The 20222-nt window shown below is 39.5% G+C and overlaps 1 protein-coding gene across 9 annotated transcripts in view; it reads right to left on the bottom strand.

Moving 5' to 3' along the window:
* Positions 1–20222, bottom strand: part of GRIA4 (glutamate ionotropic receptor AMPA type subunit 4) — a 480512-nt gene that overhangs the window by 50122 nt on the left and 410168 nt on the right. For 8 of the 9 annotated variants that reach the window (XM_043579212.1, XM_043579210.1, XM_043579209.1 and 5 more), the window contains 4 exons: positions 19152–19319; positions 17862–17966; positions 12593–12703; positions 4487–4693 (listed from right to left, as the gene is read on the bottom strand). In XM_043579212.1, the coding sequence (XP_043435147.1) occupies positions 4487–4693; positions 12593–12703; positions 17862–17966; positions 19152–19319 (591 nt within the window). Of the gene's footprint in view, positions 1–4486; positions 4694–10041; positions 11250–12592; positions 12704–17861; positions 17967–19151; positions 19320–20222 lie in introns of those variants that run through there. The other variant, XM_043579215.1, reaches the window with a different exon arrangement.

The raw sequence follows: 20222 nt of genomic DNA, 5'->3' as shown, positions 1-20222 counted from the left end.
ACGGCCAGCAGCTTGATGCAGGGGCATCTGGAGGGCTGCGGTGGGCACTGCACTGCCGTCATGATGCTGCCCGCTGGGCGAGTGAGGGTTCACCAGCAGTGCCTGCTAGGGGAACGAACTTAGCTTCCATCGTAAACGGCCACACACACAGAAGTCAGATTCACTACTGGGAGGTGTTTATTTCTGCAATCTTATTACTTGTATAACTCTCATTATACAAGTGATATATAAACTAGCCACAGGAAAATTAGTATCTAAACACAGAATCCCCAAATTAAGGAAAGTTACCTCCACTCTTACCTAGTCTTATTTTTTTCTTAATATATGCCCTGCTAGACATGGTTTGATGAAGAATATTTTTCTTATTTTACAATGGGGTAATATAAAACACTATGTTTTTTTAAAAAAAATTTAATATTTATTTTTGAGAGAGAGACAGACAGACAGACAGACACAAAGAATCTCAAGTAGGCTCCAGGCTCTGAGCTGTCAGCACAGAGCCTGATGTGGGGCTCGAACTCACTAACCTTTAGATCATGACCTGAGCTGAAATCGGAACGTAACCGACTGAGCCACCCAGGTGCCCCATAAAACACTATTTTATGATTCTTTTACTCAGAAGGAAAGGATGAACGCTTTTCATTTTATCTTACATATTAAAAATTAGTTAATGACTGCTAGTATTTTATCATATGAAAATAACAACATTTACTCAATCTACTTATTATTTTAAGAGTTGTTTGTACTGTTTCCAGGTTTACACGGCTTAAAACTTTGATGAATTATGTGAACATCTTTGAAGAAAAACCCTAGAAGATACCTTAATTGTTTAAGATGGATTTCGAGAAGTGGGGTTGCTGGTCTAAATGGTACCCTTCTTTGTAATGGTCATGATGTATTTTGTGCAACTTTTCTCCAGGAAGACCATGCAAATTTCTACTGTCACCAACACTGTGTGACAGCTTCTGCAGCTATGGATGGTGGACAGCCCATGTGTCTCTTTATTCTCATTTATCTTTGTCAATTTGCTCTATAGAAAATTAGATCTCTTTGTATTGAGTTTATTTTTGTAAAACAAATAGCTACATTGGCTTTTTAAATATCATAACCTGTTATAATCTGCCTGTATTTTCCATACGGTGAATTCATTTTTACTGACTAATTTGTAAGCACTTTCAAATATATTCAAAATATTAACTTTTATTTTCCACATATGTTGCAAATATTCTCCCTACTCAGCATCTGTTTTCATTATATAACTTAGATCATGGTACTTCATTGCAATATATGTATTAAATTTTTTGTAGCCTACAAAAGTATGTTTTTTGTGTCTTTAGCCTTTGGTTTCATGCTTAGAAAAATTCTTGTCATATCAGGGGATCCCTTCGAGGCTTAGTCGGTTCAACATCTGACTCATGATTTAAGCTCAGATCATGATCTCCTCGTTTGTGAGTCCAAGCCCTGTGTTGAGAGTCTCGTTAGATCTCTCTCTCTCTCTGCCCCTCCCCTACTCAGACTTTCTCTCTCTCTCGCAAAATAAACATTTTGAGTATAATTCTTCTCATATCGTATGATCAGTCTCCATCATACGTGTTTTAGTCTTGCCCCCACAATTCCTCTAAGCTGTATTTGGTAGCATACCTGATGACATCCTACAAAATCGTTAGTTTTCTAAGTGGCTGTTCTGCTGTTGCAACAGGAATATGTGGCCACGACATCCTTACACCGATCTGAAACACCACTCGTGTAACTCGTTCTGCGTAACGTTCTTATGAAATGTTCTACTTATGCAAGTGACCCCGAATGAGTTAACTCTACAAAAGGAAAGCAACACGGAGAGAAACAAGGGGGCCCTCCTGCATGTGAAAGTAGATGTGAGGGAGGGCAGACCTGGGATGTCCGATGAGGGTACTTGTGACGTCTGCAAGAGGATAGTGAACAGAGGAGACAGACCTGGGCTTTGTCTGCTAACCCTGGAGATGGTCCACAACCTTTCGGCGATTCCCGGAAGGAAGTAGGCAAAGGGTCTCCTGCAAGCGCTGCATGATACCTGGGTTTTCCAGGGCCTCTGGGGCAAGGCTCATGAACCGGCACGTCACCACACAGCACACGTAATCCTGGTGACGGCCGGCCATGGAACATGCCTGGAAGAACATTCCCGTGGATTCAACTCCATACACACGAGTCTGGCGGGACCCAGCAGAAGGGCCACAGAGGACCACGGAATGGATTCGCTGGGCGCACAGGTGCCACAGGGGGAGAGCACCTGCCAGGAGCGGGGAGATCTGCGCTTGGGGCCACCTCCTGGTGGTGCACTGAGGCCGCACGGGAGTGCTTCACAGGACACTTATTCCTGACAAGTCCATTACAAAGTGTGCAGAGAACATGACAACAACAACAACAACAACGGGTTCAAGGTGAATCCTTTTGCTTGTCTAAGGAGCTTTGGTAGCTAGGACAGAATGGGTGTTTCACCCCAGGCCCCGGAACCTGGAAATCTGTTGTACGTGTTCGCAGTAAGAAAGTAAAATAACTCAGAGGAAAGTGCAGACTTTACAGACACCTGGATGCATACTGACTCCACAGAAAGTGTAGGAGACACATGGGAGAAGATTCCTTTCGGGAAAAGCTCAAGTGGCAGAGAAGAGACAATTTAAACCCTGGAGGATTAACTGATGAGTGAACATGATGAGAACTGATAACCACTAGGTTGTCTTCTCTTTCTCTTTGACACCTGCTTGACTTTGGGACTTTCCGTTACTGTGGTGTGTACCATGGATACAACTTTTCGTTAGCTATGCTACTCTCTAAATATCGCTCATTTTTGCTACTTGAACCGTATGGTCAGAGCCCTCGCAAAGGGGTGAGCCTGGGTTGCCCAGTGGGTAGGGGCTCCGCGGAAGAGAGAAGTAACAAATGCTCTAGAAAGAAACCTAAGCTTGTTACGCCATCCATGACTAATTGGTGATCCAAGTAGGATTTTTTGAGATGAAATACCCAATAGTGATCTCTGAAGGAAATGAATTCTTGTAGCTCTAACAACTTGAATAATGTTTATATTTAAAATCTACTTATTGTATCAAAAGTTAAAAATATTACCAACCGTCTAAAAAATTACCAAGGAACACCGGGTTTAGGGATCCTTTTTCTTTCGAGCTTGAAGCTCACTATCAAACTGCTGATGAGCCCTGTGGTAAAATACTTTTTGATTCTTTAAAACTGCCGATTTTTTTCACCTTCACTTAGGGCACCTCACTGGTCAATAGTTCTTATAAATGGATATAAAACTAACTGATTGCTCTTTAATGCCAAACAATTTCCTCTTCTGCTGAGGGGACAGCCACAGGCCCGGACTGGTTGCAGAAAGTTGGTCGCTGCATGGTGTGACGTGCAGGGTGCAGAATCGTGACTAGTGGATTGCAGTTCAGGCTTGGGAACGGGGGCCCCTCAATAGACCTCGGTTATGTCCTCAATCGTTCCATCATTATTCTTGTCTAGGGAAGGATGGCTCTCATGCAATTATCTCAAAGGCATCTTGTGAGGGTGAATCAGACAGGGTGTGCTCTGAAGGAGAAGTCTGTGAAATATGAATTGTCTTCTAGGAAATTTCTGAGTACACCTCAGGTGGACACAGCTTGCTGCGAGCTCTCGGGTTGGTTTCTGGACTTTGGTAGGATCACGCATCACCAGCACTTGGTAACCACTGGTTTCATTTCGATCCTTTGCAGGGACAGCTGAAGAAACTGATCTTGTTCTGAGTAAGGCAGGAATGTCTACACAGAGTATGCCCTTGGCAATAAACTGTGTATACTTCATATATGGTGAACTCACAGGGAAGGGCTCCCTCCACCTGTTTTCACATGAGGCCCGCTATGAAGTATGTTCTAGCTTTTTTTGTTTTGCTACATCGAAAAAAATGATGCCACTGCATAAAGTTTAAATTTACTATGTTCAGCAGGACTGTGAATATTTTATAGATGCTAAAGTAATTTCATGATTGCTTCACCAAATTACATAAAAGATATTTACCAGTAAGTACAAGCAATGGGGATACAGAGAACCACTTAAAATAAGGTCTTAGTTTATGCTGTTGAAGGAAATCTTTCCCTTGAATCACCAAGTAACATAAATAAAAGATTTGTTGTGCGGTTCTTAAAACAACATAGCTATGATAGAACAACGTCAGGCAAGAGAATAATCATCACAGGTACTGAAGTCACCACTTTTTTTTTTTAAATAGGACATCATATTCTAAATTTTTTATCTTTCTAGATTTTGAAGTTATGAGGTATTAACTTCTCTCATTATTTGGGAATGGCACCATAACGAACTAGAGAAACGTCTGAACATCGTATATGCCTCTCTGAATGTTAACTGCAAATTTAAAAACAGTAATAGGTCTTTAGAAACAGATATGTGCCCGGGCGGGGAAAAAAAAAGTTTCAGGCTTATGTAAGTAAATTCTTCAGTAAGTTGATTTGCTTACCCCATAAACAAGTTCTCCTACCATCCCATTCCAGATTTTTGTGTCTGCGTCCCTCGCTCCATATTTTCCATCAGGGACAATGGCAATTTTATACTTGATACCAATATGTTTTGCAATTTCAGATGCCAAATCTACACAGTATCCTTCATACTTGTCATTTCCTTCAAACATTTCGTGATTTTTCTTGTACATAACATATGGGGATTCCTATAATGAGAGAAGTAGAACTGTAAAGGGGGACAATAATAAAACATTCCAAAGTCTTAAACTTTTCAACCACAGAAGTTGACAAAACGACTGTATTTAGTATTAGTACACACACTGATTTTGTGTGGCGAGAAATCAGTAATAAAGGATGAATAGAGAAATATGCTTACAAGTATATTCGATGGCTTTATATTGGAAACTGAAAGTGCAATCTTTAAAACAGTTTTCTACTGAGTGACTGTTAAATATCTAGCACTGTGACAGGAAAAATAAACATTAATAATTGTCAAGAGAGGCATAAACTGTCATCTTTGGCAATGGGATTAGTATTCTAAAATATCTTATGAAGTTAGAGACCATTTAGTAGTTAGTCAAGGTCACAGGTCTCCATATTCTGCATCTGGTTTAGGCCACATTCAACTGTGACCTCCTTTGGGAAAAGAGCTAGATGATTTTTCTTTGCTATCTAGCATTTTGCTGGATGCCTCTCTCAGAGCAGGTGCTAGCGAGTTCAATGAAGAAATGAATTAAGAGCTTAAAAAATTTATATACTTATTTGCATTAAATCACCTTTCCTAACATTGTCCAATAATTTTGGTTTCATTAGAGTTTAATTAGGGTCGTGTGGTCCATGAAATTTTATTCTATTCTAAAATATGTCTCCGATGAAAACTAATAATTCCCCACCCCCCAATATGACAATCACACCCTTCAAGTCATATTCCCATTTAGTCTTTGAAGCAAGTAAGAAAACAGGATGAAGAATGACTGTGAAAACCCTTATAATATGAAAAAGTTTACTGGTGGCTAATAATAGTAGACAGTTTTCAATTCACACACACACACACACACACACACCTAAACCAAATGATTTGAAGGCCATGAACTAGAGAGATAAATTAACAAACACCTGATTTTATAAATGAAGACTAAAGCCACCAAAAGACAGGTGTGGTGAACACAGCTGAGGTGTGCTGGTCACACCTCAGATTTTTTAGCCATATGCAGACAAGAAGTGACTGCTTTTGGCCACAATGTCATGGAAATCATGGATTTATAACATTGTACTGTAACAGTCACGGAGTAGTTTTCACACAACTTTTTTCTTCTCCCTCAGCCAGCGTGTTAACTAGCAAAGTTGCACTTGGCTCTTGTGACTCTGCGATAGATGGTATTTCACCTTGCATAACATGCCAGTTTCTATACTACTTCTGATTTTTAAGGACTTTGCAAACGTGGAAACTACTTTTGAAAATTTAATAAAAATGTAAATGACATGGTCCATAATTTTCTCTCAGAGATTCCCTAAGTAACTCTCCTGTGGGCAATTGTCTACGCTTGGTCCTTGAATACTACTGCCTTATGTTGACATAGTCAAGGGACCCAGAAATCTCCCGCCTCTTTGTAATTAATGAATAATTTAACACTGGACTTGGGTGAAGAAACTTTCTCTACCTATAAAATTAAGGCAACTAATTGTCTCTTCTTTAGATAGATGAAAATGGTTTGGTAGCTTACAGAAAACATTCTCCTTTATAATTTAATTAAATTATAAATGTGGTTATGTAGATGGGTGAGTTGTTGCAGGGCAGTGTTAATTTCTAAGAGAGTTTATAAAATATTGGTAGCTACAAGGAGCTAATACTTTCCTTCTTTTTTTTTTCTTGTGACAGCTAATTAAAACGTGGGAGAATATGTAGAGAAAATCAAGAATTACACATTTATAAAATACACCTGAAATTGCTTCATGGTTACCACTTAAAACTTTTAGTAGAACACACTTAAGAGTTTTCAAAAGTTGTATCGCTATGGCTCCCATGTGGTGCTAAGGTTGAAGTTCAATTCTAAAGTGTCTGCAATACTTGAACACTTAAGTATTTTAGCCTTCATATACATATATGACCGTATCAGTTCATGTGCACATGATTCTCTAGCTGGTAATCACATCTGTGTTGCTAAATTCCATCTACATTATATAGGGAGCAAGTTGCTTTAGGAAAAGCTGTGTTTCTACTGTGTACTCAAACATTTATTAAGCACCCACTGCGTGCCAGGCAGTGGGAACGAGGAGGGCAAAAATAAATAAAATATTCCTCTTGTCCTCTTGTGATTAAGATTGTAATTCTTTGTAAAAAGGTGGTGGAGGACAATGATAAAATATAGTCGTGAATGGGGCGCCTGGGTGGCTCAGTCGGTTAAGCGTCTGACTTCAGCTCAGGTCATGATCTCACAGTTTGTGAGTTCGAGCCCTGCACTGGGCTCTGTGCTGACAGCTCAGAGCCTGGAGCCTGCTTCGGATTCTTTGTCTCATTTTCTTTCTGCCCCTCCCCCACTTGTGTTCTGTCTCTCTCTGTCTCTCAAAAATCAATAAAAATGTAAAAAAAAAATATATAGTTGCGAAAAATAATAGTAGCTCCGACTTATTTAGTACATGCGAAGAAATAATGCTAAGTTCTTTAACTGTACCTTTCATTTACTTTTCACATTGATATTTTGAGACAGGCACTTCCCACTTCTCAGGCAGAGAATTTGAGGCTCAGAGAGGGTAAGCAAATCATTCCATTTCACAGAAGTAGCAGAAGTGGGATCTGAATCTCTATTTTGAAGTATATGGAAATTGTTGAAGCTCTTACTGCATCTGTCAAGGTGTGTGCAGCTACTTGAGATTTGTGATTTAACTAGAGAGAAGACAGGTGTAGGTAAGGATGTGGATTTCTGTACTGTGAGTGAATGAAATACTTTATATGAAATTATAAGTACACAGTGTAGATAAAACCTCTCCTTATCTCCTCCTATTGTATGGTACATATAAGGCACTCAAAAAATCTGAAGATTTCCTGGTGGAGTTGTGCTCCCTAAACAGGACTATCAGGGCAAAGTAATTATATTAGAATTCCTGATTCAGGTCTTCAAAAGGAAAGTGACTATTAAGTGCTAGGCTATCTCTTCTGAAACACACACATGCAAATCTAAGTAAAAAAATATCTAGCTTTCTTTTCTTTTCTTTTTTCAGTTCCCTTTTTGGACAGAACGGGCCTGTCAGGGTCTTTGAGCTCCTGCCAAACCAACCAACAAAGACTGGAAGACCTTCAGCGTACTGAAGATGTTGACTAGAGATTTAGCGAGACTTTTTGCACAGGTAGGGGCATGCACAGGTACTGAGATTCAGATGTGCGGTGCTCCAGTGTGAGAGAAACAAGATGATCACCCTCAGGAAGGTGGGAGAACAGGTGGAGAGAAAAGCGAGGCTTTTCTTGAACAAAGGATCTCCCGGTTGCTCAGCTCAACCCAGCTTCTTTGCGAGTGTCTCATTTTGCTTTTCTTTCATATTAAGTCCACATGAGTAGCAGATCTTCAACACTCTCCCAACCTCGTCCTTTGCACCAACCCAATCTGACAATTTGCCGACATGTAGCCCTTCTACCCTGCATACTTGCGGAGGATTTAATACAAGGTTTTGGGGGCTACTATGCCTGAGGAAAATACCAAATCTTCTCAATAGAAAAGAAAATAGAGTCCTGGTTAGTCATTAAGGGGGATTTGTGGGGTGTCTTTGATATGCAGCCTTATGGAGTCCTGGGTATTGAACTGTGAATACACACGGAAAGATCAGACAAGCAGAATATAACCACTTAGTTCTGCCTTAAGAGTATAGCCTTCCATGCCTCCATCTTTATTATCAACTACAGTGCTCTTTGGGACAGTACTTCCTCAGAAGTTATTTTAAATGCATTACTTCTTAGTGATTGTGAGTTTATGACTACAATTTCCATAATGGGTAGTGTTCTACATCTGCTCTGCTATTTCAGGAAAGAAATCAATCCCTGTCTAAAACTGCTACATCAGGGCTTGCTTATGAAAATGTTTGTGTAAATGAATTAAGATGATTTTCAATCGATAAAGTATTTTCCTACTGAGAAAAATTTTGGGGGTTATTTGTATTTAGTAGAAGTAAAACTGTTGAAAGAGATACTTATTAGAACGTTTTTAAGATTTTCTAAACATCATGAATATAAACATTACAAGCACTGTTGAAAAGAGTTAAAACAATAAAATCAGTACTATCAACCAAAGTCAGTTGCTACGTGGTATTTCCTTTTCCCTGAAGAATATTAATGGATGTAGATAATTGATCCCATGGGTAAAATTCTTAAAGGTGGGAATTAAAAGGTTATTATTCAATTCAGAAAAAAATGAATAAATTGGATGGCTGCACAATTTTAAGTTCATTCAAAATAAGGTATTTCAAAACCAACCGAGTGCTAAGCCCTTCAGAGGCAGGCATATGTATGGGGAAATTAGTATTTAGTACAAGGGAGAGAATAAATACGTCTATGTTTTTGTGCATAGGTCTATGTACATGCGCATATATTATATAAAATATGTGTGTACTGTTATATGTGCACATGTATATAGACAGTGCGTATCTATAAAATCCTAGAGAAAATACGAAACATCTAACAAAAGGTATAATAGAGTAACCTCTGGAAAGATCATGTGTGATAATTAAAACTGCTTTCAGGTTTGTAACATAATTGTGATGCTGTAGTGAATAAATCTGGATGTATGTATGCACAATCTTCCTCAAGGTTTGTTATGTTCACAAGACGGTAAGAAATACCTTCTAAGCTGAGTCATGCATCATAAGCATTGTTTAGCTTCAGAAGTGAACATGCAGGGGGAAATGGGCTCGGCTGAAATACCGCTTTATCTCTCCTTTTCCGGAGAGTTCCGCAGCCCGAGTAGTGAGATCACAGACGGAACCACCATTCTTGCTTTTCTCTACGGCACTAATGCCTTTTCCTCAACCGCGTGTCCTCAAACCACATGGTGCAGACCTGGCTTTCTTGGGTTGTTGACACGAATTGTTACTTAGAATTCAGAAAGGTAGGAGGGCTCAGAGTCTCATATACAATTACAGACTTTATAAAATTTTTATAAGTTTTGGTCACTAAGGCTGACAGAAAACAGTGGGCATCTGAACTCAAAACTTCAGACCTTCCAACTCTGTAGTCCTGACCCTCATGGGAGGGCACTGCGAACTTTACATTTTATGCACGTTCAGCTAAGGTGCTGTCAGCATGACTATATTCAGGTGGAACAAGCCACTCAAACGGAGACCCCACTCTGATATACAACACGGTTCTAAGGGGAAAAAAAAACAAATTTCACCAGTTCAAAAAGCGGAAGCCACACTTTACTTGAGCATGAGCTCTAAGATGCTCATCTACTGCCTGTTGTCTGCTTTCTCTCACTAGAATATCAACTCATCTGAGTGCAGGGTTTTGTCTGTTTTGTTGTGCAGCATATCCCGTGCCCAGCTTAATAAATATTTGTGGATGAATAAATGAATTTCTCAATCAATTTTATTTAACAGCATGTATCATTACAATGTATCGACACATAAATAACAACATACACAAAGGAAAGACAAATGGGAGAACAGCAACGCCATATCAGTTTTGATCAAAACGAATGATTTCCAGGGCCACAACACTCTCAACCTTCCGTGTCTGGGTACGTGTCTCGTGCACGTTACAGGGTCTAACCAGTGCCATCTGTGTTGGGAGTTTCTCAGTTGAATTTGGGAGATTTTTACATGTTGGTGCCAATATCTCATTCATCTACAAGGAATCAGATTTTGTTCAAAATGAACGAGATGGTGGAGTGGTCATGGGTCCCGGGTGACCATTTTCAACAAGAGCACACACAAGGAACACTTTGAGGGAAAAGATTCTGGTATGTTTTTAAATTACCGAATCATTATGCAATTGCACAGCCCAGAGGTATTACTATAGGAAGATTACATTTTTATACAAAAGACAAATACGAGTATTGCACTGTTTTAATAGCAAAAATATTGATATCACTGTCAAACAACAGTTAACTTTACAGAATATTCTTTATGTATATAAGAAACCACTGAATCTCAATCACTGTAACTTATGTTTTGGTAGCATGCTTCCTGAAAATGAGCCATGCTTGCAAGGTGATTCAATATTCTGGTTTCAAGAATTAGATCTCCCGTGCCTTTAATAACATGGACGAAAAGGAGACTGTCTACATTATACCTATAATGCACATGAAAACACTTTATTTCACATAGAACAGGCAAGATTTCAGAGAACCTTTAAAGAAAACAGCTGTGTATACTCAGAAAACAAGCACACAAACTCAGAGATATTTACGTTTAGAAGACCTTCACTTGGAATTAGAAGTGACAGAATTCCACCTTTCTGTACAATGCCCTCGTTTCAAGATAGGGGAATTGATAGGTCAAAATTACTGAGTGATTCTTTTTCGACATCTATGGATTTTCTTGAGAAAGAGGATTAATTCTTCTTTTGTTCTAGTATCTCGGAAAAGTCACAGAACTTAAAAAAATTTTTTTTCTGGTAGTCCAGAGCTGGTCATCCAAGAAGAATCCCACATGAAAAATTAGCTTAAATCTACTACACAGGAGAACAAGACGTGAGCCTTAGTTAGGAATGGTCGAACAGCGTGGAACTCATTTCCTTCTTGATCAATTTCTTAAAATAGGATTCTTCATCAGAGGCTGAAAAGAGGAGGACTGTACTGAAGTACGACTTTCCATTACTGTGTCTTTTTTAGGAAAAGAAATATAGACGTGTATATATATATATATATATACCATATATATTATATACTGCTTTTCAAGTCCCATGCAACTGTTACACAATTAATTAGAAGGTGTGTATTTTGCACTCTTACAAAAAAACTGCTGTAAGTCGGTTTGCATTCTAAAATCATCAACCTTCAATCAAGGCTTGGCAGATTAACAGTAAACTGCTAGCTGGTGATGCAACACAGAGAAAACGAATCCCAGCACACGGAGGCTTCTTTCTCTCTGGCATTTTCTCACGCTTTGACCTCAGGGCCAAGAGTTTTGGAAATAACTTGAAGTTACTAAAAACTAAAGTTACATAAGCTAAGAGTTAAATAACATAAAATACTTCCACTTTATTTAGAGGAAGGGCTTCATGAATTATTAAAAATGTGTTCTGCCTAACGAGACAGTGAGCTGAGGATATAGGTCACCGACTGTTCATCTCCTTTGACCAGCATTGACTCTAAAGGGCAGGCTTGACTTTAGGGGAGAAAAATATACCAGATATTCTCTATTATTTAAAAGTATTTTCATTAGGATGGCTTTGAGAAAATGTCCTTAAAACTTGGAGTATTTTTCATTTTATGATGTGGTGGAATGGAGCAGTCGTATTTTTCTTAAATCTTAAGAGAAGTCCAAAAATTATATTGCGTATGTGTCAGTGGTCAATGAGAAAAATAATCGGTGCAAAAAACCCTTTCCACGTGAAAAATAAATATAAAATAAAATTCTGAAAGCATTTAGTTCTATAAAACATGCTCATTAAAATCTTTACATTCATATCCCCACTATTATAAACAGACAATGCAAATCACTATCCAATGATTAAACTACTTGAAAATTATCCATTTGAACACTATTAACTATTATTACATTGATGTTTAAAAAAAACAGTAACAACAATAATATGGTGTTTACTACCAGATATTTTTCTGTGATTGGCTGCTGCTTTTTTCATGTTCATTCTTGTGTCCTTTGGAATGTTAGCATTTCATCCATTTCTAACTAGAGTGTGACAGTTTCAATTGTTAACATCTGAGCATTCTTCCAAGAACAACAGTGCAACAAAAGATAATACAAATGAAAGTACCGAGTGTACTCAAAGCTCAGGACAAACCTATTCAGGGCCTCAACGGACTCCCGTGGATCATGTGACCCATGACCCATGCCACCACACGTATGATGCAGCGCTCACCCTGTTCCCCATGGCTGGGGAATCAAATCTGCCTGTGGACAAGACGGAACAGCATAAAGCATAGACCAAAACTTACCATAATTGTGGTTACAACCACTGTTCTGTTCTCAATAGCTGCTGTGTCATTGCCAAGAGTGGGCACGTCCTGAATCAAGACTAATTTATCCATATCATTCCAGTAACCAACCTGCAGAACAGAGGAAATTGTTGAAGACGCATTTTAGAATAGTCTTCTCCAGCTCTTTTGGGAACAATGAGGGGTATTAATAAGCAGGCAGATTTAAAAAGGAGATAAAAAGAAGGCTTTGGGAGTTTTCTTAGTTGGCAATGAGCCGATTTTTCTGATGTTAATGATACTGCCTGGTTGTACATTTGGCAACTTCACAATATACCATCGTGGAGCGGCCACGACATTGGGGAGGAGGGGTTCAAAAAAGAATAGGGATACAGATGGAACACCATTTTATGTTGAGCCTCTCTTCTAGTGGGACTGTCACCTTCTAAAATTAATTTACATGGTTTTATCAATGTTACTGGTTTTATCGTAAAGGGAATATATACGGGTTATTTTCAAGCAAAAAAAGTCTTGCATATTTTTGAGGCAATATAGAAATAGTTTTGGGTTTTACATAAGCTAGCCCCGGGGTAAAAGCCTGACCACTTTCTAAAAGGCTACATACATCAGAGATTAATATTAATGAGCAGTATTTTCACTTTCAAAGATAACACTTAAATTTGTATTCTTGCATTTGTACATCCTTGTATTACTTTCTCATTTGGACATGAAACAAAGTCCTTTCCATAAAATCTATTAAGTACTTAGTTAAGTACTTTACAAAGTAATGAACTGTGACGGGGTCCTAAAGGAAATCCAGGGTTCTTTGTATCATGTAGACCATGAAGTAATAGGAATAGCCACCACCTGGGCTGCTTGCACTGGGACACACACTGTATCCGATGTGTTTTGTTTAGATGCATGGAAAAGTTTATACACACAGCAAATTCAGAAGCAGGTGCATTTACGAACCAGATTTTGGAGATGAGGGCCTATAAAAGAAGGTTAAATACACTGCACTCGGGAATACTCCATGGGTCAGAATTCAAAACTCAGGTCTGCAGGACACAGAGTCCACACACTTTGCTATTAGGCTCCACAACCTTCTCAAACAGGTGTTCACTTAATACTTGCTTAACTTCCTTCCTGAATTTCTGGATGCAGGTGATCATACTCGTGTCTCCAATAAAATTTATGTAATTGCTTACTGGTCTCATTTGTTCCAGTATGTTCTGGAAGTCTCTCCTGCTTCTTCCAAGCTTCTTAACTATTGTGTTAGTATTTGTGAACATAGTAAAATGAAGTAAGGATTAACATGTCAGAAAGAGGCACCATATTATTCACAAATGTTGCATGTATCATCATAGGGCAGACAGAGGAAACTGACTGTCACTAAGAGGGTTTGACACAGTTCTTAGTTTGATCTGAAATCATGAACGTACAGCAATTCAGCAATTGTTTTCAAGTGTCCGAAAGAATCTATTTGTAGCTGACGTTTATTTAAGAACTCAGTTAAAAAGTTAATTTAAAAACAAGTACGCCTCTGAGACATACACACACATCCTAATAACCCTCAATTCCTATGTGTACTTAAAAAAAAAAAGCAACATGTCAGTTAACAGGCTTCCAGTTAATTCTCCTTTCCACATGACAATTATAAGATGTGAAAATAGGTTTTACAGTTTAGCACTTCGTTAAGAGGCAGCCACCTTCCAGGTCCCAGCAGCTCATTGTCTAGGAATGGCATTTTTCTTTCTTAATGAGTTCCCACAACAGAAAAAACACAGATTTGGGACACATCCTGGAGAGTCCTCAGATGTTGGCAAGACCCTGACATTTTGCATTTAAAAATGGCCTGCGGCTTCATGACTCTTGACCCTTAAAAGATAAGTGATTTAGAAGTGCTGACAAGTTAAAGTAATAAGCAAAATTTTACCTAAGTGGATGTGTTTGCCTTTTATTTAGTTGCAATTCTGTGCAAAAAGAAAGCCAGGGCTTGGGGTATGGGACCATTCATGGCAAATCTCATTAGACCATGGAGTCACTGGGAATTGAGTCAATTAGAGCGGACAGTGATATAGGGGTCACCTCCTGAAGAAAGGAATCTTAAGAGTTGGGACCTAGAACCTCACGTGAGATGCAGTTTCTCTCTTTAGTTCGTCACACCATCGGACAATGTACTGGCAACTTTTCCCAAGCCTGATCTCATTTAATCAGATGGGGAGCTAGGCATTTTTCCTAGAGACAGAAATTGGGGGAAGGATACTTTTGTAATGCTAGAGCAAAAATAGAGAAGCATTTAAATCACTAAAACAGCAGCGATGTCAGAAAAATATTTGTCTTCTTTGGACTCCTAAAAGTGAATTGTGCATAAATATTGCCATACTATGAATAAACATCTCTGTTTTTACAGGGGACCTTGACTGCGATGTAGGGATCTGGTGAGGACTGAGGGGCCATGAGGAGCCCCTGTTGTACTTAAAGCTTGCTCCTTGGAGGGCTGATAAGACCAGACCTGTCCCCCCAAAATAGGAATCTCATACCAGCCCTAAAGAGAACTCTTAGAGGCCCTGGGACTGACAGGGTTTCACAGCAATGAAGAGAGTGAGCTCTGGAGCCTGGTGAACCCTGGTTTCCACCCCATCTCCACGTCTTTCTAGCTGAACATCGCTGGGCAGGTTAGTTTCTATGAGCCTTACTTTTCTTTAAAATGAGAATAAGCAGGGGTGCCTGGGTGGCTCGGTTGGTCAAGCTTCTGACTCTTGATTTCGGCACAGGTCATGATCTCATGGTTCAGGGGATTGAGCCCTGCCACCGGGATCTGTGCTGACAGAACAGAGCCTGCTTGGGATTCTCCCTCCCTCTCTCTCTTTCTTAAAAATAAATAAACTTAAAAAAAAATAAATTTAGAAAAAATGTATCTCACCTCCAGGCTGTTGTGTGGATTAAGTGTAAAAATGCACATCAGTTTTCCATTTTGGTGTGTGGGATGTAACCTGCTCTCAATAAATACAATTGTTCCAATTAAAAATCCCTGCACCAGGCACATCTGGTTCCAGGGCACTTCCTGGGGGTCAGTGGAGTGGAAAGGTCCCACCACACTCAGGAACCAGCGTTTCTGAAAGAGCGTCATGGCTGCTCCTTAAGGAGTCTCTCCATCAGTTCCTCTGTTACAGAAGTCACGGAAACTGACAGGCAGACCTTCTGATCTATTTTCAGAGACAGCTCCCTTGCCGGCAACTGTTCCATTTACAAGAACGATCGCTCAGTTTGCAGACATTTTGCCGAGTTCCACCAGCAGAGTGTTTCTCGGCGCGGCTCGTTTTTAAGTTTGATATTTCTGACAGAAGGCCCAAGTTGCTCGCTGCCACGGAAAAACGAAGACGGATGAGTCTACCCGATTTTACACTTCGTATTTCTTTTAAGGGTTTTGGATGGATGTCAGCTGAGTGGGAACATGTTCATCACTCTCCCAACTTGCTCTTTAACCTTCGCCTCCAAAAACCTTAATTGCCGTTAGCGTCACGGTTCAACAGGCCATGGAAGGATTCAGTGCCATATACAGCTCCCTTGCTGTTACTGCCAGCTACCACCAGCTTCCTTTTTATTCTTTCTTTTACGGAGAGGTCATTCTACCCTCTGTACTTACTGTTTTGTGAAGTAGGGGGTCGTCTCTTGCATTTCGCAAAGCTTCTGTTTACATGGCTCCTCTTGCAAAGTCTGGTGTGTGGCCGGAAGGTGCGCTGGGAGGTGAGCCACTGTTGTTAGGGCGGGGACTCTGTCTGCTCCACAGAGGGGAGAAGCATTTGCCCCAAACGGGCTGCCTCCTTTCTTGTTGGTGGCTGTGTGTGGACGCAGTGGGTCCAGTCGGTGTGTACACGGGACTCACCACGTTTCCTCCTGGGAGCACATCTCATTCCCTTGCCATGGGCAGTGTCCTTGGAGGGGCCCATGGGGCAGGCCTCTTCCACAGGTGCCCTGTCACCTGCTCTTCCTGACCTGCTTCAGGTTCTCACCACGTCCAGCCTCCCTTTCCACCTGTCCGAACGCTGGTTTCCTGTGTCTAAAGCCTCCCTCCTCGACACAGCCTTCCTTGATTTGTCTTCCTCCAGCTGGAAGGGATCTCCTCCTCTTTAGGATTTCCACATGCCTTCTTTTTAACTGTTGTGGAAATGACTATATTCTACCATGCGAGAAAGTAAACTCCTTTGGAGCAGGACCACGTGGGTGGGGTAATAATGTAGAAGGTTCTGGCATCAGACACATCTGAATTAAAGTCTTTGTTTTCTCATTGCTGGGCCTGAGACAAGGAGCTATAACCTGTCCGGCTGTAGTTTTCTCGTTGGAAAAAGGGAGCTCATAGTACTCACATTACAGGTTTGTTGGATTAAGACATGCCAAGTCCAGTGTTTGGGACACAGCAGGCATTCCATACGTTCTAGCTACTATTACTGCATTGAAGCAGGAAATTATACATGAGACAGTTTTTTAAAACAGCCAAGGGTTGAGACAATTTTTAGATGAGGGAACTGAACACGTCTTTCCTTGAGCATCCTAGCTAATCCTAGTGAAAGGAATGTTAAAAATTGTATGTGTTGGGTATAAAGTACCTACTACTACTAAGATTGGATTGTCTGGTTCCGTAACATCAAGTACTGGCTGGATGTTCAGATGACCAATGATATGCCCAGTCACGTCATCGGACCAGCAGAGTCACCTTCTGAAATCCAGGAAGCTGGCATCGGCAGCTTCCTATCCAACTTCCCCATCCCCTCAGTTAGAGTTTCCCAGGTGTTTGTTCCTCTACCCTGCTGGCCAAGTGATAAACTTAATCTCATCTTCTATCTGCTCTTTCTTTTGTTCATTGCAATGTGTTTACTTGCCTATTTCAAGAATGTTTCATCTGTTCTAAATATGTTTTGTTGTTCTGATGATTTCATAAATGACTGCATGGAGGTGAGTACGTGTCTTATCTGCAAGGTATGCTTTCCTGCACTGTAAATTTTGGTTTTTGAGACTCTTTTTCCTAAATCTTTTTTTTAAAAAATGTATTGTTTCCACTTTGGATACAGGATATAAACAGCATATAAATTAGTTTGTTTCAGCTTTGGCATACCATTAAATATCAATTATGTGACACAAGAATTTACTTCAGCTCAGATTATTAAAAAAAATGCTATTTGTAAGTACTCACATTTAAAAACCAATGTAGACCATCCAGCTACCTATTACATATAAGCCTTTAAAAATGTCAAATGCAAACTAAGAAGACCGGTTGAGTGTGGCTCACCTTTCTAGGCCCTGTGCTCTTCAGCTCAAACACATCCATTGTGTAATTGACCCTACGTCCATAGTGGTCAAACTGAACATTTCCTGTCAGTCCTTGAATTCGAACCTATGAATGAAAAACAACACCCACACATATATTCATTTGCCATTTTGCTTACAGAAATCTTGAGTTCATTTGCTATAACTATAAGCTATGAATGACTAAAATACCATAGGATATTTGAGCTGCTGGGATATAATCTGAAAGAAGTAAATCAAAGGGATAAATTCAATTCTGATATATACTTGAAAGAGGAATATGTTTTGTTTTGTTTTTTTATGTGATAAAGAATACTTCCTTAATATTGAAGCATTGCCTATGGGAAAGGAAATATGGGTTATTTATAGTTGCCTTTCAGTTTTATCTATGTATTCACATAATACATTAAATAGTCCTGATAACCATACTGTATCATATTCTCCTTGATAATATTAAAATTAAGCCCTGAGGGGTTTAAAATACAAATATACTAAAAAAAAACTTTCAAGGGTTTTTTATTCCAAATTTCCTTTTAATTAATTTTTACCTATGATCTGAACACATGGCATTTCAGAACGTTTAAAATGTAAGATTACAAATATACACATATTACATTAATCATTTGAAAAATACTGTTAGTATAACCCAAACAGAGTAAAATAAACAAATTACTTAATCCAAGTTTACAAGACAATTTAAAGATCTACTGTGGTAGTAATTAGCAGTGGTTAAAAAACATTTCTAGTTCTTGGATGTTCTGGCCCCAAGATAGCATGGACTTCCTAGAGTCCTCGTAGTTAGGTAGGTCAATGTGACTGAAATAAGTGAGTTGTAAACAGAGGTGATGAGTGTCACCACTGGGCCACAGCATTTAATTGCCAATTCAAAACCTTCCATAACTCTCTTTCTCTTTGTAGCATTTGAGACAGTTATTGCTGTGTTAGCCTGAGTGATTACAACAGGCAGAGTACCTCTCCTAATCTAATGTGTGTGTGTGAATGAGAAATACTCCTATTGTTTGAAGTCACTAGGACTTGGGATTGTGATTGTGACATGACCTAGTTTATCTTGACTAAGCATCTATATAAGATATGAACAGTATTCTACTTAGTATTTTATTTAGAAATGTCTCAAAAATGATAATGGCTTAATATATTAAAATGGCAATTGTAATATAGATTTACTCTCAAAAAAATTATTCCATTTTCTTGAAGATGCCACACTTAACACTGTGAAATCAACTGAACTTAATTAAATAAAATTGTGAGTTACCTGTTTGAGTGTCCTCTCCATGTCAATTCCCTGGCCCCATGGAGCAGCAGGATTTGCCAGACAATCCCCAGCATTTCCTCTCCTTGAAATATCAATTTTCTGCCTCCTAAGATTTCGGAAAGTTTCAGCCATCACAAGGACTCCATCATAAGTCAGAGCAGACGTATACTAACAAAATGAAAGTAATTATAATGGTGAATGATCAACTCTTATCAGTCACCAGGAACAGTCTTGGGGTCCTTGAGCACCTGAAGAGGGGCCATTAAACAGCCTCTTGCCTGAAGGACAGTTAAATTACTGATATTTAATTGGCTCTAGCTTCAGAAATTTCTATTATCACTTTATTACAAAGAGTGTATACTGAATCTTACCACTCTGATTTTAAAAGGGGAAAACACACTATGAAAAATAGAAATTTTAATGCACAGCTTTCCACTGGGTGAGAAAAGCAAGACCCCTTGGTGAGGTCTTTTCACTGGGTCCAAGTAGAAACAGATAAAGTGCAAGCAGCTAAGTGCATTATTACCACCATCTGCCTTGAAGTCATGTGCTGCGGCGGAGTCCAGAATGGCTGGGGTGCCTCATTCTCCTCTTCTGAAATGCCCAGCAGGGCTCCTTAAGATTTATTGTGCATTTACTGACTTGAAGTGTCTATGTTGGTTTGGTTTCTCAGAAGAATGTGGGAATATTTACTGTCAGCCATAAGATGCCAGAAACAACATCTACTTATTGAATAGAAGTGTATGTACCCGTCACTGTGCTACATAGGAATGAGCATAGTTAGGTCCACGCATGTTGTCCGGTGTGCATGTGCACGGGAACATTAGGTCATCCCCCTAAGTTTCTGCTGTCACATAGGGTCAAAGTAGAGACCTGAAGTGAGGACCCTGTGCTTTCTGATGATGCCCCTTGCTTCTCTGTGAGAAAAGACAAAGCCCTCAGGAAAAAGTTATTCAGGATAGATGAGGAAGCAAGAGGAAAAACCAAGAACATGTAACTTGTTTAAGCTGAAAATAAAAAGAACAGTGCCCTGGAGCGCCTGGGTGGCTCAGTCGGTTCAGCGTCCGACTT

Source organism: Prionailurus bengalensis, chromosome D1 (assembly GCF_016509475.1).
Source record: "Prionailurus bengalensis isolate Pbe53 chromosome D1, Fcat_Pben_1.1_paternal_pri, whole genome shotgun sequence".
In the NCBI taxonomy this organism is placed as follows: domain Eukaryota; kingdom Metazoa; phylum Chordata; class Mammalia; order Carnivora; family Felidae; genus Prionailurus; species Prionailurus bengalensis.
Note: the sequence above shows the minus strand (reverse complement) of the source record. Positions and strands in the feature narration are given on the sequence as shown.